The following is a 20,313-nucleotide window of genomic DNA, read 5'->3' as shown; positions in this document are numbered from 1 at the left end:
ATATTAAGAAAAGGAAGCAAGAATACACAGAACAACTGTACAAAAAAGATCTTCACGACCCAGATAATCATGATGGTGTGATCACTCATCTAGAACCAGACATCCTGGAATGTGAAGTCAAGTGGGCCTTAGAAAGCATCGCTACAAACAAAGCTAGTGGAGGTGATGGAGTTTCAGTTGAGCTGTTTCAAATCCTGAAAGATGATGCTGTGAAACTGCTGTACTCAATATGCCAGGAAATTTGGAAAACTCAGCAGTGGCCACAGGACTGGAAAAGGTCAGTTTTCATTCCAATTTCTAAGAAAGGCAATGCCAAAGAATGCTCAAACTACCGCACAATTGCACTCATCTCACACACTAGTAAAGTAATGCTCAAAATTCTCCAGGCCAAGCTTCAGCAATACATGAACCGTGAACTTCCTGATGTTCAAGCTGGTTTTAGAAAAGGCAGAGGAACCAGAGACCAAATTGCCAACATCCGCTGGATCATCGAAAAAGCAAGAGAGTTCCAGAAAAATATCGATTTCTGTTTTGTTGACTATGCCAAAGCCTTTGACTGTGTGGAACACAATAAACTGTGGAAAATTCTGAAAGAGATGGGAATACCAGACCACCTAACCTGCCTCTTGAGAAACCTGTATGCAGGTCAGGAAGCAGCAGTTAGAACTGGACATGGAACAACAGACTGGTTCCAAATAGGAAAAGGAGTACGTCAAGGCTGTATATTGTCACCCTGCTTATTTAACTTCTATGCAGAGTACATCATGAGAAACGCTGGGCTGGAAGAAACACAAGCTGGAATCAAGATTGCTGGGAGAAATATCAATAACCTCAGATATGCAGATGACACCACCCTTATGGCAGAAAGTGAAGAGGAACTCAAAAGCCTCTTGATGAAAGTGAAAGAGGAGAGTGGAAAAAGTTGGCTTAAAGCTCACCATTCAGAAAATGAAGATCATGGCATCTGGTCCCATCGCTTCATGGGAAATAGATGGGGAAACAGTGGAAACAGTGTCAGACTTTATTTTGGGGGGCTCCAAAATCACTGCAGATGGTGATTGCAGCCATGAATTAAAAGATGCTTACTCCTTGGAAGGAAAGTTATGACAAACCTATATAGTATATTCAAAAGCAGAGACATTACTTTGCTGACTAACGTCCGTCTAGTCAAGGCTATGGTTTTTCCTGTGGTCATGTATGGATGTGAGAGTTGGACTGTGAAAAAGGCTGAGCGCTGAAGAATTGGTGCTTTTGAACTGTGGTGTTGGAGAAGACTCTTGAGAGTCCCTTGAACTGCAGGGAGATCCAACCAGTCCATTCTGAAGGAGATCAGCCCTGGGTTTTCTTTGGAAGGAATGATGCTAAAGCTGAAGCTCCAGTACTTTGGCCACCTCATGAGAAGAGTTGACTCATTGGAAAAGACTCTGATGCTTTGAGTGATTGGGGGCAGGAGGAGAAGGGGACGACCCAGAATGAGATGGCTGGATGGCATCACTGACTCGATGGATGTGAGTCTGAGTGAACTCTGGGAGTAGGTGATGGACAGGGAGGCCTGGTGTGCTGCGATTCATGGGGTCACAAAGAGTCGGACACGACTGAGCAACTGAACTGAACTGAACGGAACTGAACTGAACTGAGGCGGCGTAGCAGCAGCAGCAGCAGCAGGTGTAACGTGACTTTACTCAGCCTTTTTGTGTTAGTGTGTTGCTCTTATGTTTCTTATAAACAACACTTATCTGGCTTTTAGATTTTGTTTACTCTGACAAGCTCATTTTTATCTCTTTAGTCTAAATGTTTGTTTTCATTGCTGGTGTAGCTGAGTTCATTTCTTCTACCTTGCTCTTTGCTTTCTATTTTGCTGTGTCTTACCTCTGTTTGGGTTTCTTACTTTCTTTCAGATTTATTGTTATTCCCCAACCCCCATCCCCACCTTTCCATTTTTCTCTCTTCCCGTTTCCATTCTACTATGTTCTTTTTTGGGGGCTGTACCCTCCCTGGTCAGGGAAACGGGGACTGAACCTGTCCCCTTGCACTGGGAGCATGGAGGCTTAACCACTGGACTGCCAGGGAAGTCCCTATTGTATTCATTTTGTGGTCACTGTGGCAGCTGGAGTATGTACTTTAACACCCAAAGTCTAAAATTAATCATTATTTTTCCATTCTCCCAACAATATGAGAGCTTCAATTGCTTTCACTAATCATCAGCTCCCATGTTCTATGGCATCCTTTTCCATTACTTTAGTAGTATGTTTCTTAATTGTAGGCATTAGCTATCATATTTATTATTATATGGAATCAGGATTTCTCTAGAACTGCCACTTTTTTTAAAACCAATTTCTTTGCTCACGATTCCTTCTTGCGTTTCTTTTGTCATTTTCCTTGTTCATGGAGTACTTTCTTCAGAATAGTGTTGGTCTTTGACAGTAAACCTAATTTTCTCTGTGTAAATGTATCCTTATTTCATTCAAGGTTAAGCACTGTTAAGGATAGAATTCATGGGTGACAGTTCTTTTCTGTCAGCATTTGAAGTTTTTACTGTTATTCAGGATTCTCTTGTTGCTGAGGAATCAGTTGTGTGTCTAATTATAATTTTTCATGGCTGTCTCTTTTTTTCTCTTTGCTTCTTTAAAGATTTTTATTTTTTGATGATCTATGATTTCACTGTAATGTATCTAAGTATGAATTTGTTACCTTAGTTTCCTTCTTTGGGGTCATTGTGTATGCTGAATATGTAGATTTCTGTCTCTTGACAATTTTGGACAATCTTAGGCCACCGTGCTTTTTTGAATATTTATTTTTTATTTGTTTGTTTCTTTATTGGGCTGTGCCAGGTCTTGGTTGTGGCATGTGGGATCGAGTGTCCTGACCATGGATGGAACCTGCTTTGGGAGCACAGTCTCAGCCACTGGATCACCAGGGAAGTCCTAGGCCGTTGTCATTTTCAGTACTGTCTCTTTGTGTTCTTATATTATCCTTCTTGGTGTAGTAGCTAATATCTGCTCCCTCTGACGTTTTGATTCTGTTTGTTGTTATCTATCTCTTCTGATTGTCCTTTTCTTCCTCTTGCATTTTGCTCATGCTAGAATTTTGGAGCTTTGTCTCCGTAAGTTCTTTCCAGGCGGAAAGGAGCTGCATTTATCTCTGCCAGAGGACTGGAGACCACAACCCGCTTGAACTGGTTTGTAGCTTTGTCTCTGTGTTTGTAGTTTTGAGGGCCTCATAGAGAGTATGGATTCTGGCCCTAGTGTCATATGAATGCGGGCCAGGGTCAGAATTCTAATCAGAGATGTTTCTCTCTCTCCACCCACAGCCAGACCTGAGACTAGCAAATTTCCTCCTTACCTTCTTGAGTGAGGAGTGGTGTTTTCTCACTTAATCCTTGGTAGACATTGTTTTCCCAGAGGACTGTGTTTATACAGGTGTCTTTATTTTTTGACCTTTATTTTCTTAAAAAAATTTTTATTTTTCTCCCATTCCGAAGGCTGTCTTTTCACCTTGCTATAGTTTCCTTTGTTGTGCAGAAGCTTTTAATTTTAATTAGATCCCGTTTGTTTATTTTTGCTTTTATTTCCAGTATTCTGGGAGGTGGGTCATAGAGGATCCTGCTGTGATTTATGTCGGAGAGTGTTTTACCTATGTTCTCCTCTAGGGGTTTTATAGTTTCTGGTCTTACGTTTAGATCTTTAATCCATTTTGAGTTTATTTTTGTGAATGGTGTTAGAAAGTGTTCTAGTTTCATTCTTTTACAAGTGGTTGACCAGTTTTCCCAGCACCACTTGTTAAAGAGATTGTCTTTAATTCATTGTATATTCTTGCCTCCTTTGACAAAGATAAGGTGTCCACAGGTGTGTGGATTTATCTCTGGGCTTTCTATTTTGTTCCATTGATCTATATTTCTGTCTTTGTGCCAGTACCATACTGTCTTGATGACTGTGGCTTTGTAGTAGAGCCTGAAGTCAGGCAGGTTGATTCCTCCAGTTCCATTCTTCTTTCTCAAGATTGCTTTGGCTATTCGAGGTTTTTTGTATTTCCATACAAATTGTGAAATTATTTGTCCTAGCTCTGTGAAAAATACCGCTGGTAGCTTGACAGGGATTGCATTGAATCTGTAGATTGCTTTGGGTGGTATACTCATTTTCACTATATTGATTCTTCTGATCCATGAACATGGTATATTTCTCCATCTATTAAGGTCCTCTTTGATTTCTTTCATCAGTGTTTTATAGTTTTCCATATATAGGTATTTTGTTTCTTTAGGTAGATATATTCCCAAGTATTTTATCCTTTTCGTTGCAATGGTGAATGGAATTGTTTCCTTAATTTCTTTTTCTACTTTCTCATTATTAGTGTATAGGAATGCAAGGGACTTCTGTGTGTTGATTTTATATCCTGCAACTTTACTATATTCATTGATTAGTTCTAGTAATTTTCTGGTGGAGTCTTTAGGGTTTTCTATGTAGAGGATCATGTCATCTGCAAACAGTGAGAGTTTTACTTCTTCTTTTCCAATTTGGATTCCTTTTATTTCTTTTTCTGCTCTGATTGCTGTGGCCAAAACTTCCAGAACTATGTTGAACAATAGCAGTGAAAGTGGACACCCTTGTCTTGTTCCTGACTTTAGGGGAAATGCTTTCAGTTTTTCACCATTGAGGATAATGTTTGCTGTGGGTTTGTCATATATAGCTTTTATTATGTTGAGGTATGTTCCTTCTATTCCTGCTTTATGGAGAGTTTTTATCATAAATCGATATTGAATTTTGTCAAAAGCTTTCTCTGCATCTATTGAGATAATCATATGGCTTTTATTTTTCAATTTGTTAATGTGGTGAATTAACATTGATTGATTTGTGGATATTGAAGAATCCTTGCATCCCTGGGATAAAGCCCACTTGGTCATGATGTATGATCTTTATAATGTGTTGTTGGATTCTGATTGCTAGAATTTTGTGAAGGATTTTTGCATCTATGTTCATCAGTGATATTGGCCTGTAGTTTTCTTTTTTTGTGGCATCTTTGTCAGGTTTTGGTATTAGGGTGATGGTGGCCTCATAGAATGAGTTTGGAAGTTTACCTTCCTCTGCAATTTTCTGGAAGAGTTTGAGTAGGATAGGTGTTAGCTCTTCTTGAAATTTTTGGTAGAATTCAGCTGTGAAGCCATCTGGACCTGGGCTTTTGTTTGCTGGAAGATTTCTGATTACAGTTTCAATTTCCGTGCTTATGATGGGTCTGTTAAGATTTTCTGTTTCTTGCTGGTTCAGTTTTGGAAAGTGGTACTTTTCTAAGAATTTGTCCATTTCTTCCACGTTGTCCATTTTATTGGCATATAACTGCTGATAGTAGTCTCTTATGATCCTTTGTATTTCTGTGTTGTCTGTTGTGATCTCTCCATTTTCACTTCTAATTTTATTGATTTGATTTTTCTCTCTTTGTTTCTTGATGAGTCTGGCTAATGGTTTGTCAATTTTATTTATCCTTTCAAAGAACCAGCTTTTGGCTTTGTTGATTTTTGCTATGAAGCAACTGACAAACAACTAATCTCAAAAATATACAAGCAACTTATGCAGCTCAATTCCAGAAAAATAAATGACCCAATCAAAAAATGGGCCAAAGAACTAAATAGACATTTCTCCAAAGAAGACATATGAATGGCTAACAAACCCATGAAAAGATGCTCAACATCACTCATTATCAGAGAAATGCAAATCAAGACCACAATGAGGTATCATTTCACACCAGTCAGAATGGCTGCGATCCAAAAGTCCACAATAAATGCTGGAGAGGGTGTGGAGAAAAGGGAACCCTCTTACTCTGTTGGTGGGAATGCAAACTAGTACAGCCACTATGGAGAACAGTGTGGAGATTCCTTTAAAAACTATAAATAGAACAGCCTTATGACCCAGCAATCCCACTGCTGGGCGTACACACCGAGGAAACCAGAATTGAAAGAGACACGTGTACCCCAGTGTTCATCGCAGCACTGTTTATCATAGCCAGGACATGGAAACAACCTAGATGTCCATCAGCAGATGAATGGATAAGAAAGCTGTGGTACATATACACTATGGAGTATTATTCAGCCATTAAAAAGAATACATTTGAATCAGTTCTAATGAGGTGGATGAAACTGGAGCCGATTATACAGAGTGAAGTAAGCCAGAAAGAAAAACACCAATACAGTATACTAACACATATATATGGAATTTAGAAAGATGGTAATGATAACCCTATATGCGAGACAGCAAAAGAGACACAGATGTAAAGAACAGACTTTTGGACTCTGTGGGAGAGAGTGAGGATGGGATGATTTGGGAGAATGGCATTGAAACATGTATGCAATCATGTAAGAAACGAATCGCTAGTCTAGGTTCGATATAGAATACAGGATGCTTGGGGCTGGTGCACTGGGATGACCCAGAGAGATGATATGGGGAGGGTGGTGGGAGGGGGGTTCAGGGTTGGGAACTCATGTACACCTGTGGTAGATTCATGTCAATGTATGGCAAAACCAATACAGTGTTGTAAAGTAAGAAAATAAAATTAAAAAGAAATATACAAGATAAAAAAAGACATACTGTAGGATATGTCTCATGGTAATGTAAACCTCTAGAAGATACAAAAAAAATTTTTTTTAATTGGAGGATAATTGCTTTGCAATATATTGTGTTGGTTTCTGCCATACATGTACATGAATCAGCGATAGGCACACATATGTCCCCTCCCACCCCAGCCCACCCATCTAGGTTGTCACGGAGCCCCAGGTTGGAGCTCCCTGTGTCACACAGCACATTCCCACTAGCTCTGTTTTACATATGGTGGTGTGGATGCTTCTGTGCTCCTCTCCCCGTCCGTCCCCCTCTCCTTCCCCCACTGTGCTCACAGTCTGTTCTCCATGTCTGCATCTCCACGGCTACTCTGCAGACAGGTTCATCAGTACCATCCTTCTAGATTTCACATATATGCATTAATGTGCGACATTTCTTTTTCTCTCTCTGACTTACTTCACTCTGTATAATAGACTCTACGTTTATGCACTTTATTAGAACTAACTCAAATGCATTCCTTTTTATGGCCGAGTAATGTTCCATTGTATATATGTACCACAACTTCTTTATCCATTCTTCTGTGGATGGACATCTATGTTGCTTCCATATCCAACTATTATACAGATTTCTTTATATATAACTTCTCACTTGGTCTCATCAGCTGCTGCCCGTTTAGGTGTCATGCTTTCTTATTGAGTTTACCTTCTGAGTATATCTCTTTATCAGTTTGATATGCATCAAAGTGATTTTTAAAAAATATTTTATCAAGCATATTTTCAGTGGTTCTACTGGTGATTTAATTTTTAGTTAAAGACTGTCTTATCTGCTGTATTTCCAGGGACAGATGTCCCAAGCAAATTTGGTTCTCCTTCCGAGTCATGCCTGCATACTTATTGAACTGTGTTGGGCCAGTCGCCGTTTACTCCCTGAGACTCTGACCAGAGGATCTTTCTGGGTCCCCACCTGCCTGAGCTCCCAGCTTCCTTTGCCCCGGTCCACCCCTCTCTGCCAAACAAAGCAGTCTCTCAAGCTGTCAGGACACCATGCTCTCAACTTCCTTTCTGCTTCTTTGTTTTCTTAGTCTGCTCTGCTAGTTTTCTTCTACCTGACCTCAGAATGTTAGCATTTTCCATAACATGAGCCTGAGTCCTCTCTTCTCTGTGTAGTTAGTGTGTGCGTGCCAAGTCTCTTCAGTGGTGTCCAACTCTTTGTAACCCTGTGGACTGAAACCCACCAGGCTACTCTGTTCATGGGATTCTCCAGGCAAGAATACTAGAGTGGATTGCCATTTCCTTCTCCAGGGCATCTTCCCAACTCAAGGATCAAACCAGTATCTGTTTCATCTCCTGCATTGGCAGAAGGGTCCTTTACCACTAGCGCCACCTGGGAAGCCCCTGTGTAGATAGACTCTTGATAATTCTGTTCCTTCCGTTGGTTTTGAAGAGTTATGTAATGAGGATGCTATATCTCCATCCCAGACATCTATTTGCAACTGCAGAGTCTTGTATCTAACCTTCACTTTGACCAGGCCCCTTGGATGTCTCACTGATTCTCACATCTAACATTTATAGATGTGAACATTTCATCTTTTCCTGTAAACATACTCCCTGCCAGGATGCTCAGCTTGGTAAACACCACACTGTACACCTCCCATTCCTGTGGCCCGGGCTTTCTCTTTCTCACAAACACACACACGCAGCTCATCCAAGCCCATCTCCCTCTAACTCCAGGCCACCCAGGTCTCCCATCTTGACCAACCCTTTCTCTCTTGCCTCCAGTGGGCTGTGATCACTTGGCAGACAGAGCTGTCTTTTAAAAATCACAAGTCATCTTATCCCAAAGAATAAAATTATCTTATGATTTTACAATGCAGCTAACTTAACATGTTCAATTAAACGAATGTCCAAGATGCCTCCTGAGGTACTGAGTCACTTGACACCTGTCTCCAACCTTATCTCTGGGGCACTCTCCTCCCTGCACACCACCTCCAGTCCAGCCTTCTTTCCAGTCCTGAACATTCCGAGCTCCTTCCTGGCCATGGGGTGTTTGCATGTGCTCTTCTTTCACCTGGAGTAAGCTGTCTCCATTTCTGGCTTGGCTGACCTCTTTATGGCTCCAAGTTAAACAAGCCCTGAAAATTTTCTCTGGCATCTCGGTTAGAAGAGGTCTTTCTTGTTTATTCTTTCTTCATGGAATCCAGATCTTTTCCTTTCTGGCGCTTACCTCAGAGGATTATTTTTTTTTAATTATTGGAGTGTAATTGCATCACTGACTCAATGGACCTGAGTTTGAGCGAACTCCAGGAGATGGTGAAGAACAAAAAAGCCTGGCGTGCTGCAGCCCATGGGGTTGCAAAGAGCTGGACATGACAGAGTGACTGAACAACAGCAAATAATTGCTTTGCAGTGTGGTGTTAGTTTCTGCTATACAGTGGAGTGGATCTGCTGGATGTGCGCATCCCTTCCACCCCACCCCGCCAGGTCACCCCCGAGCGTGGAACGGACCCCCTGTACCGTGCAGCAGTTCCCCACCAGCTATGTTACACACGGTCGTGTATATCTGTCAGTGCTGATCTCCCAGTTCGTCCCACCCTCTCGTCCACACATCTGTTCCCTGCGTCTGCATTTCTGTCCCTGTCCTGCACGTAGGTTCATATGTGCCATTTTTCTAGATTCCGCATATATATGTTAATATATGCTATGTGTTTTTCTGATTTACTTCACTGTGTATGACAGACTCTAGGTCCAGCCACATCTCTACAAATGAGCCAGTTTTGTTCCTTTTTATGGCTAATAGTCCATTGTGTACGTGTATAATACCACATCTTCTTTAGCCATTTATCCAACCACAGATTGTTTGATCACCTGTTTTATTTGTCTGCTTGACCGGTGCCTGTCTGTCTTCTGAGGACTGTGTCTGTGGCTTGCAGTGTGTGGCACAGTGCCTACAGTACAAACCCTGAGCAAACGTTTGGTGATGGGACCCACAGATGAATTCCCTCACAGTTCATAAGCTCTGAGAGTTCAGGGTCATTCCAAAGCACGCAGGGCAGGGCGGGATGACTTGTCACTACCTGCATCAGAGCATCCATTGTCTGTTGGGCTGTCAGGAGGTGCCACCCTGATCACAGCTGTCATAGGAAAGGGAACAGTGACACACACACACCAGTCACCCACACACACCAGTCACCCACACACACGGGTTCTCTTCCATGCCAGGTGGCACAGATGTGTTGTTGTTGTTGTTGTTGTTGTTCAGCCACCCAGTCATGCCTGACTCTTTGCAACCCCATGGACTGCAACACACCAGGCTTCCCTGTCCTTCATTGTCTCCTGGAGTTTGGTCAAGCTCTTGTCTGTTGAATCAATGATGCCATCCTACCATCTCATCCTCTGTTGCCCCCTTCTCCTCTTACCCTCAATCTTTCCCAGCATCAGGGTCTTTTCCAAGAGATATTTTGGTGTAAAATTGACACAAGAAGTCCCTCCTGGATGGTCTCTCTATTTTCCACTGACCCTCCTTTAGCCAAAAAGATAAGACTGATTTTATCTTTTTCTTCTAAAAAAGAACAAAATGTACCCTCTGTGGGTTTAAGGGGTTGGGTGGGGGAAACAGGCTTTCGCCTGTTTCTAATTTTGTTCTGATATACTTATTCAACGTAATCATATACAAAAAAAAAAAAAAATCAGAGATGTGAAAAGCAGCAGGAACATATTAAACTTTTCAGTGTACAAAGCTGAAACCATAAAATATGTTTTGTGGGGCCCTCACTGAAATGGGACACAACCTTAATGACTTTCACAATTACTTGCTCAGAGGCCGATGTAACCCAGAAGGCAAGGCTAGAGTAACGTGTCTACCCAGCCTGCTCTTTCCTCCCAGATCCTGGCCCGTGTGTCCCCTGAGGGTGCTGCTGGCTTGGGGAGCACATCGTTTAGAGTTCCTTCTGTCTAGTCCACATTTCTCACTTTATTCACAGTGAAGTAAGCTAATGGAAAATATTATTCACTTTTTGGGGGCATTAAACCTCTTTCTTCCATCACTCCCCCTTGTTTTTCTCATCTCCCCGGTCCCCAACCTGAAATGTATAAGCCAAGGCCCTTGCTTAGAAGAGTCCAAGGTGGAAGAGGAGAAAAATGATGGAAACAACCATTTCATTTTATAATGAAAACCCAAGTGTTAGGGAGTGCCTTGAGAGGATGGTGGAGAGAAAGAATTTCCTGAGACTCCAGGGCACCTGTTCACATCGGAGCAACAGTTCGTGTCGATTTCCCTCTGGTGGAGAACAAGCAGGATTCAGGAGAATACTGTACACAAACAGGCAGACACACACGTCGTGTGCACACACAGACACTGCTCAGGCTGCCGTAACAAAGCTTAAGCAACAGAAATGTATTGTCCCACAATTCTGGAGGCAAACATCCTAATCCAGGTGTTGGTTTCTCCCAAGGCCTCTCTGCTTGGCCTGTGGTGAAGGTTTCATTGCTCAGTCATGTCCGACTCTTTGCGACCCCATGGACTGTGGCCCGCCAGGCTCCTCTGTCCATGGGATTTCCCAAGCAAGAACACTGAAGTGGGTTGCCATTCCTTTCTCCAGGGATCTTCCCAACCCAAGGATTGAACCCAGGTCTCCTGCACTGCAGGCGGATTCTTTACCAGCTGAGCCGCCCGGGGAGCCCTGTACGTGACCGTCTTCTCCTCCCTATGTCCTCACATGCTCTTCCCTCTGTGTCTGTGTCCCAGGGTCTCTACTTTTTTTCTCTTTCTTTACTTCTTAAATTATGAAAGTATGATGATGCATTTATAGGAGACTTGGAAAATACAGAACATGTATTTTCATTACATATTACAATTATTTTTTAAGTAGATAAATTAAGATTTTTTAGTTGGAATTTCAACATCAAACTCTCAAAAATTAATAGAATGAATATACAGAAAAGTAGAAGAATGTAGAAGACCTGAAAAGCACCACGAACCAGTTCAACAGAATTAAGATTCATACAGTTTTCACACAATAGCGGGATTGTTGTTGTTCAATGGTAAAGTCATATCCAGCTCTTTGCAACCCCATGGACTGCAGCACACCAGGCTTCCCTGTCCTCCACCATCTCCTGGAGCTTGCTTAAACTCATGTCCATTGAGTCGGCGATGCCATCCAACCATCTCACCCTCTGCCACCCCCTTCTCCTATTGCCTTCTGTATTTCTCAGTATCAGGGTCTTTTCCAATGAGCTGGCTCTTCACATCAGGTGACCAAAGTATTGAAGCTTCAGCTTCAGCATCAGTTGATACAAATTCCTAATGTCTCTTCTGATAAGGACACCCGTCATCATGGATTAGGACCCATCCCAGTGACTTTATTTAACCTTGATTACTTTTTCATAGGTCTTATCACCAAATACAGTCACATTAGAGGTCTTGAGGGTTAGGACGTCAGTGTAGGAACTTCAGGGGACACAGGTCAGCCAAGAACACACGCACACTCTCCACACTCAGGCACATGCTCTCGATAATGTTGTGATAGGGCCTCTCCCGAGTAGATTTTTAGACTTGACTTGAGATACACTGGAGGCCTGCGATTCATGGGGTTGCAAAGAGTTGGGCACGACTGAGCGACTGAACTGAACTGAACACTGTAGGCCAAAGTTTCAGGCCTGTGGTGGAGAGATGCCCAATGTGACAGGCAGGGTGGGAACCCAGTCCGTTCGCCAGCCAGGCTTCAGCCATGGACGCATCAGGAGCCTAGAACTGTGGGTCACGTGCGGTCCTCTGGCTGAGTGGGCCTCTTTGGCTCCCCAGTTAAAGCTGAGACCATTTTGAGGCTTAGAAAAATGAAACAGAATCCCAGCAGGGCACGAGGGAGCCCTGTGGCTGAAAGATGGGGGGGGAATGTCTCGGGCAGGGGTCGGAGTGCAGAGCAGGCAGTGCAGCCGGGGTCATTTCGCTAGAGTACTTCGTATTCTCTCAGAAACCAAGGAGGAAGCCAGGCCCCTCTGTCCTGGGCCCTGGGGAGGCGCTCCTCCTCCGGGCAGAAGCGGGGCTCACGGGTGTTGGCCCTGGGGAGGATGGGCCCTGTGGAGGATGGGCTGTGGGGAGGATGGGCCCTGTGGAGGATGGGCTCTGGGGAGGATGGGCTCTGGGGAGGATGGGCTGTGGGGAGGATGGGCTGTGGGGAGGGGACAGTGTGAGGTGTCATGACACCCCGGGTGGTCCGCTTTGCCCCTCTCAGGCTATTCTAAGGAGACTGCATCATAGCTCCGCCCCAGTGGTTTCAGGAGCTTGGTGGTGACGTGCCGGCCATGGTGCCGCCCCGCACGTGGTTAGCCTTTGGGTTTTCTCTCCACTGCTTCATTTTAGTTGTCCACCAGCTCTTTGAGGGCCATGAGCCCTGTCACCTCGGCTCAGCCAGGACCCTGCTGCTGCTGCTGCTGCTGCTGCTGCTGCGTCGCTTCAGTCGTGTCCGACTCTGTGCGACCCCATAGATGGCAGCCCTGAGGCTCCCCCGTCCCTGAGATTCTCCAGGCAAGAACACTGGAGTGGGTTGCCATTTCCTTCTCCAATGCATGAAAGTGAAAAATGAAAGTGAGGTTGCTCAGTCGTGTCTGACTCTTAGTGACCCCATGGACTGCAGCCTACCATGCTCCTCCGTCCATGGAATTTTCCAGGCAAGAGTACTGGAGTGGGATGCCATCACCTTCTCCAAGCCAGGACCCTGGAGAGTCTCAAATGATCCGAATCATAGTCACACAGTTTTCAAATGAAGAGAGGCATTCAAAGCTGAGTTTCAGCATCAATTTCATATCAATTATCTGAGCCTCAAATCAATTATAATGTGTGTGAGGAACTAACACAGGAACATGAGGCATCTTTATGTTCGTGGAACTCCAGTGCCCGTTCTGTGAGAGTCAGTGGGATTCTGTGCTGGTTTGCTGCCTTCCAAGTGGACCATTGGTCTGGTCATTTGAAAGCCCTGATTGGCCTGGTTTCCAGGGCAGAGTGTGAACAGTTCAAAAGCGTCAGAACTATGGAGCTCCTGTTCCTCCTTCCCCTGCTGGAAGAGACCAGAGCTCAATGCTCAAGAGAAAAGTACTTTGTTTCTTCAAAATTGTTATTTTAAGCCTTTAGCCAGTGTGCTGCTTATGTATAATGGCTTCTTCCCAAGTCCAAGGTGGTATATGCTATGTTCATTTTTTCTGCACCAGAACTTGATGGATTATTCGAGAATATAGCCCTCCAGGCTTACTCCCTTAATCTGTAAAATAGAATAATGCCTACCTCACAGGGCTGTTGAGTGGAAGAAAAGGATTGAGTGACATCATAAATGAAGTTGGGTCAGGCACCCAGTGAAGTATCTGGCTAGTGGCGGGTACTTCACAAATGGTAGAATACTGATGATGAAGGTTGACTCAGCTACGCCCTGGCCAGGGAAATACTCTCCGGGCCTGATCACACTCAGTCAGAACCCGATCTCATGTGGTTTGCCTGAGGGGTAGGAGTGGGGTTTACCTTGTGTCTATGATGGGATGGGGAGGCCCAGCTTCTCCAGACTGGAAATGCTGCTGATTTATTTATGCATAAACACCATGATGGTGCTAGCAGTAAAGAACCCGCTTGAAGTGCAGGAGACTTAAGAGACATGGGGCCAATCCCTGAGTCGGGAAGATTCCCTGGAGGAGGGCATGGCAACCCACTCCAGTATTCTTGCCTGGAGAATCCCAAGGACAGAGGAGCCTGATGGACTATAGTCCATAGGGTAGCACAGACTCAGACACGACTGAAGTGACTTAGCACACACACACACACACACACACACACACACACACACACACACAATCATTTTACCTTTATGAAAGTAATGAGAGTTGAATAGGCCCTTGCTTCTGTAAACTACATTGTGCAGAAGGCCTGCTCAGACTGCGCTGATGCTGAGGGGAACAAGGAGAGGGAGGGGAGCATCAGAGGATGACTCTTGGGGCAGGAAGCAGGGATGCTTTGCATGGGCATCAGGAACCCAGAGTGCCCCCTTCTTGCCCACTTCTGTCACTCAAGTGGCCATTGTCATAAATGAAGTGGGTCCCCCAGGAAAAAGCTTCCCAAGTGGTTCAGCAGTAAAGAATCTGCCTACCAATGAAAGAGGTGCAGGAGACGCAGGTTCGATCTCTGGGTCAGAAGTAGGTAATGGCAACCTGCTCCAGAATTCTTGCCCGGGAAATCCCATGGGTGAAAGAGCCTGGTGGGCTACAGTCCATGGGGTTGCAAAGAGTTGGCCATGACTGAGCACACACAGCCCCCAAAGATAATGGGTACCATGCGTTTGGGATACACAGCTGCCCCAGGGAGTGCCCTCTGTAACTCTCCCTGGCCCATGTGGCTTGAAGATTCCAACAGAGGCTGAAGCTGGTCATTCCCTAGCAGAGCCAAAGTGCTAAGTGCACATACTCCCAGGAGAGGCAGCATGACAGCTGCCTCTGGTGTAACTCACGTGGCTGGACTGATCTGGAAGCAGATTTTGAGAGAGGGAAAGATCTTGAGAGCTAAGCGGCAGAACAATGAGCTGGAAGAAGGAGAGCGCAGGGGCCTTGAGAAGGTGATGGGCCCAAGGCCAAACACGGGCAGCTCTGCTCCCTCCGCTTCTGGCCTGGGGCTGGTCCACTTTCTCGTGGGCAGCTGGTTCTCCCACGGTGTGTGCAGAAACACTTCAGAACTTTGGAAAGGAGCAGCAGGCTGCTGCCCTTTAAACAAGGATTTCAGGAAGTGAGAAAAGAAAAAAAGAAGAAGAAATGGGCTGGAAACAGTGTATATTCAGGATACAGAGTATTTAAGGACATTAAGAGACAGAGTGGCAATTTAGGATTTTTACGACGTTGCCCAAGAATCATAGGTAGCTTTGCTAATTCTTTTCTGCCTTTTTTTTTTTTTTTAATTTATTGGAATGCAGTTGCTTTGCATATTGTGTTAGTTTCTGCAGTACAGCAAAGAGAATCAGCTATGTGTATACGTATGTCTCCTCTTTTTTGGATTTCCTTCCCATTTAGGTCACCACAGAGCACTGAATAGAGTTCTCTGTGCTATATAGTAGGTTCTCATTAGTTACCTATTTTATACATAGTACCAATAGTTGGGTTGGGTTGGGGGAGGCATCATTCACCTGCATTTTGTGGTATATAATCATGAATTTGTTTTTAGTTGCTAAGTCGTGTCTGACTCTTGCGACTCCATGGACTGTAGCCCACCAGGCTCCTCTGTCCATGGGATTTCCTGGAGAAGAGTACTGGAGTCCGTTGCCATTTCCTTCTCCAGGGGATCTTCTTGACTCAGGGATTGAACTGGAGTCTCCTGCACTAGCAGGTGAATTCTTTACCACTGAGACACCAGGGAAGCCCACTTTGATTTGGAATAGAAAAGCTAGCATAATTTGTTGAAATATTTTGGAAAAATGTGACATGACTGTTTTTAGATGTTTTTGCTGCTAATGAAGACCACATCACAAATAATATTTATGGACCAAAAGCCAATGGGATGGGTCAGAATTCTTAGAATAGTTTTTCTGGATAGGAGAAATAAAGTTATTTTCTTTTTTTTTTTTTTTTCTAATTGTATGTTTTTAATTTGAAAGAAAATGTTAGTCCTTTATAGTATTGGGACTGCAAATATAAAATTTGTCTTTTTCCCTCTTTTTTCAATAGGGTTACATGATGGAAAATCAAATCTCAGGCTTAAAATGCGACACAGATGTGTTTGTCACTTTTGAAGGTGACAATGTTGTCATGCTGCAGGTAAGACACGGGAAATGTTTATTCTTTTTAAACAGTGACATTTTCAAGATCAAGTGTTATCCAGAAATCTGAAGCTCTTCCTATGTCTTATCTTCATCTGAAGTCTTTGTTTAATTGGCAGGTGGTTTTCCATTAGGCACTTGCTTTTTGCAGTAGTTGAATGGGGAAAGAGATTAATTAGCTTATTTCCTAGCTGATTTTTGATGTTGAAAGGTATCTTTTTTGGCTTAAGAAAGTTACATCTTGTGAGTGTAGAGTCATATATCTTCTACCTGGGAGGCTATTCCCAAAGACTTTGTAAGTGCATAAAAGGCGACCACATTTGCCAAGTGACTCAGTGGTAAGGAATCTGCCGGCCAATGCAGAAGCCTCAGGAAACATGAGTTCGATCCCTGGGTCAGGAAGATTCCCCTGGAGGAGGAAATGGCAACCCACTCCAGTATTCTTGCCAAGATAATCCCACGGACAGAGAAGCCTGGCGGGCTACCATCCATGGGGTTGCGAAGAGCCTGACATGACTGAGCACGTGTGCACCCAGACGATAAACAGGCAAAAGACAGGAAGAGCCAGTTTACAAAAGGAGGGCAATTGATCAGCCACGTAAGTGACCAGAGAAACAACTTTGGGGCCTCTGCAATACTGATCGCTTTCATATCTCAGGTTGCCTGATGTTTAAGAGTATGTTCACATCCCACTGTTGGTCAGAACAAAAGGAACTTATTCCATGTTGCTCTTGGCCATGTGTAATTCTACTTCCGGGACTTCATCTAAACTTATAATCCAAACTGCAGAGAACTTTTGGTCACAAACATTCTCATTAGTGCATGATTTATTACAGCAGTAATATTGGAAACTAAATTTTCAACAATAGGAAAATGATTAGGTAAGTCATGCTTTGGCCAATCAATGGGGAATTCTATAGCCTTTAAAACTGTACTTATAAAGGGTTTATTACAGAAATTTGAAAAGAGTTTATTATAGAAATTTGTATGATATGGTAAGTAAAAATTATATAAGACTGTATACAGAATGGGATTCCAGTTAGGTGTTTTTAAAGATGAAGAATAGGGACTTTAGGTTTTGCTAAGATATAATGGCCCCATTCCCCCAGGGCGTTCCTCTTAACCGTTAAACACCCTGCATAGAACACAGTGAACAAGCATAGGAGATTCTTCTTGAAAAATGTTTATTGGAGGGCAGCTGATTTAAGTGTTGGGATAGTTTCAGATGTACAACAAAGTGAATCAGTTACACATATTTCTACTCTTTTCCTGGGTCGGGAAGATCCCCTGGAGAAGGAACTGGCAACCCACTCCAGTATTCTTGCCTGGAGAATCCCATGGACAGAGATGTCTTGCAAGCTATAGTTTATGCTGTCACAAGAGTTAGACACAACTTAGTGACGAAATCACCACCACTCTTTTTTCTGGATTCTTTTCCCATAAAGGCCATTACAGAATATTGAGTAGAGTTCTCTGTACTATACAGTAGGTCCTTATTAGTATCTATTTTATACACAGTAATGTGTATGTCTCAATCCCAATCTTCCAATTTGTCCCTCTCCCGCTTGCCCCTCAGTAACTGTAAGTTTATTTTTTTACATCTGTAACTCTATTTCTGTTTTGTAGACAAGTTCATTTGTAGCCTACTTTTAGATTCCACACATAAGCAGTATCGTATGATGCTTGTCTTTCTGTGTCTGAGGTCACTGCAAATGGCATTATTTTGTTCTTCTTTATGGCTGAATAATATTTCATTGTATAAAGCAGGAACAAAGAAGGCAGGCTGCTCAGGGACCTAGGGACTGGGGAAGAAAGTGAAGTAAGTTCTCTGGGTTTCCTTATTGCCTCCCATAAATCCTGGACAGAATATACATGTCCTAAATCTCTAACTGGCACAAACAGAATATGCTTCAAGAAAAGCCTGTGTATCCAGTCAAAGGATACGGAAGATGGTGGCCTCACAATAGAAAACCTTACTGGCAACACTCCCTCTCCACCAGTTACACGCAACAGAAAATCCAGACCGACACACACACACACACCAGCTTCACCAGGGCCTGGCAGGCACTGACCTTCCCCCTAGGCTCCAGTCTGAGGAAATCAGCGGAAGCAGGTAGAAGGTATAGCGATGCCCTTCTCCCGCCTGGCGGGGCTGGCGGGGCTGGCCGGGCTGGCGGGGCTGGCGGGGCTGGCGGGGCTGGCGGGGCTGGCGGGGCTGGCTGTGTATGCGCAGCTGTTCAGTCCTGTCTGACTCTTTATGACCCCATGGACTCTAACCCTCCAGGCTCCTCTGTCTAAGGAATTTCCCAGGCAAGAATACTGAAGTGGGTTGCCATTTCCTTCTCCTGGGGATCTTCCTGACCCAGGGATCAAACCAGAGTCTCCTGTATTGGCAGTTAGATTCCTTACCACTGAGCTGTCTGGGAAGCTGGGCAGGGAACTAATCTTCCATCCCTAGCCTGGCGGAAGCAAAAAGAGCCCAGTTTCTCCCACTGGGGTAAGATCACAGGATCCCTAGGTGAGATAAGACTTCACCTGCACTTAGCAAGATCAAGACCCAGTGAGGTGATGCGAGGTGAAGCTAATTACCAGTGCCCTTCAACCTCAGCTCCAGTGTCAGCAGAGTCCAGTGCAGAGTGAGCACCACTACCCCCGCCTGGCATCAACTAGACTAAACCAGGAGGTGTGAGTTAGGGTTAGTGACCACTCACATTCTCCCCATGCCTGGTGTCAGAGGACCCAGTAAGGAGCTGAAGCTACACATGTACCCAGCAAAAGGAAGACTAACTCAAGGCCTTCCCAGGTGGCTCAGTGGTAAGGAATCCACCTGCCAACGCAGGAGACACGGCTTTGACCCCTGGTCCGGGAAGATCCCACATGCCTCAGAGCAACTAAGCTGTCTGCTCCACAACTACTGAGCCCGTGCACTAGAGTCTGGTAGCTGCAACTACTGACGCCCACAAGGCTCAGAGCCCATGCTCCATAACAAGAGAAGCCTCCACAGTGAGAAGCCTGCACGCTGCCATGACGAGTAGCCCCTGCTCACTGCAACTAGAGAAAGCCCACGCCGCAGCAGAGACCCAGCACAACCAAATACATAAAATTAAAATAAGAAGCCTAACTAGATGGTGTGAAGGCGGACTCGTGGGCTCTTTGATCCTCCTCGCCCTGCTCTCTCACCCCCATACCTCAGTAGACTCTGAGTCTCCAGCCTTCCCTGACTTCGGGGTGGAGTGGAATGGTATGAGCTGGGTTAGTTAATACTCCACTTCCTGTCTCCCTAGTTTCAGTAGAAGCCAAGAGGACGTTCAGCCTCTGCCGTCACGCATCATCAGTTAGTTAGGAAGAAGTAGTGGGGATTGGGGCTCATTGGCAGTCTGCATCCCCACCCCCCTTTCTCTGGTATGAGCGTGACCAACAGGATGCTGGAGCGTCACCCCACCTGTCCACAACAAGCCAGTGTGAGCAAGTGTACTGCTTGTACCAGGGCAGTACGGGCAGCACTCACTGGGAAGCTGAGCATTCACACCCCCAGACCTTGCACAGAACCTCACAATTAAACACGATCTCCTAAAGAAATATCCAAACCCCCTGGATACAGTAGAAAAATCGCTCATTATAACAACAACAACAAAAAGGACAACCACAACTTGAATGGGAAAATCGACAGATGATACCAAAAAGAATCGGATGTTGGAATTATCTGACAAAGATTTTAAAGTACCCATCAAAAGAATACTTCAAAGGTAATTGCACGTACTCTTGAAACAGATAAAAGTGTCAGAACATTTCAGCAGTGACAGAAGAAATAAAAGGAGACCCAAGTGTAACTGCAGAATTGAAAAACACAATTGAAAAAACAAATTGGTGGAATGACAGTAGAAGAGATGATCACACACACACAAAAAAAAAATCTGTAAAGTCAATAGAATTGACTCAGTCAATAGAATTACTCAGTCTGAACAAAGGGGAAGAAAACGAGAAGTCCCAGAG

The 20,313-nt window shown here is 44.2% G+C and overlaps 1 protein-coding gene across 1 annotated transcript in view; it reads left to right on the top strand.

Annotated features, from left to right (window-relative positions):
* ACOXL (acyl-CoA oxidase like) overlaps positions 1-20,313 on the top strand; it is a 356,241-nt gene that overhangs the window by 219,963 nt on the left and 115,965 nt on the right. The window contains exon 13 of the mRNA XM_052647950.1: positions 16,229-16,318. Within this exon, the coding sequence (XP_052503910.1) occupies positions 16,229-16,318 (90 nt within the window). The remainder of the gene's footprint in view (positions 1-16,228; positions 16,319-20,313) is intronic.

This window comes from Budorcas taxicolor, chromosome 11 (genome assembly GCF_023091745.1).
Source record: "Budorcas taxicolor isolate Tak-1 chromosome 11, Takin1.1, whole genome shotgun sequence".
NCBI lineage: Eukaryota > Metazoa > Chordata > Mammalia > Artiodactyla > Bovidae > Budorcas > Budorcas taxicolor.
Note: the sequence above shows the minus strand (reverse complement) of the source record. Positions and strands in the feature narration are given on the sequence as shown.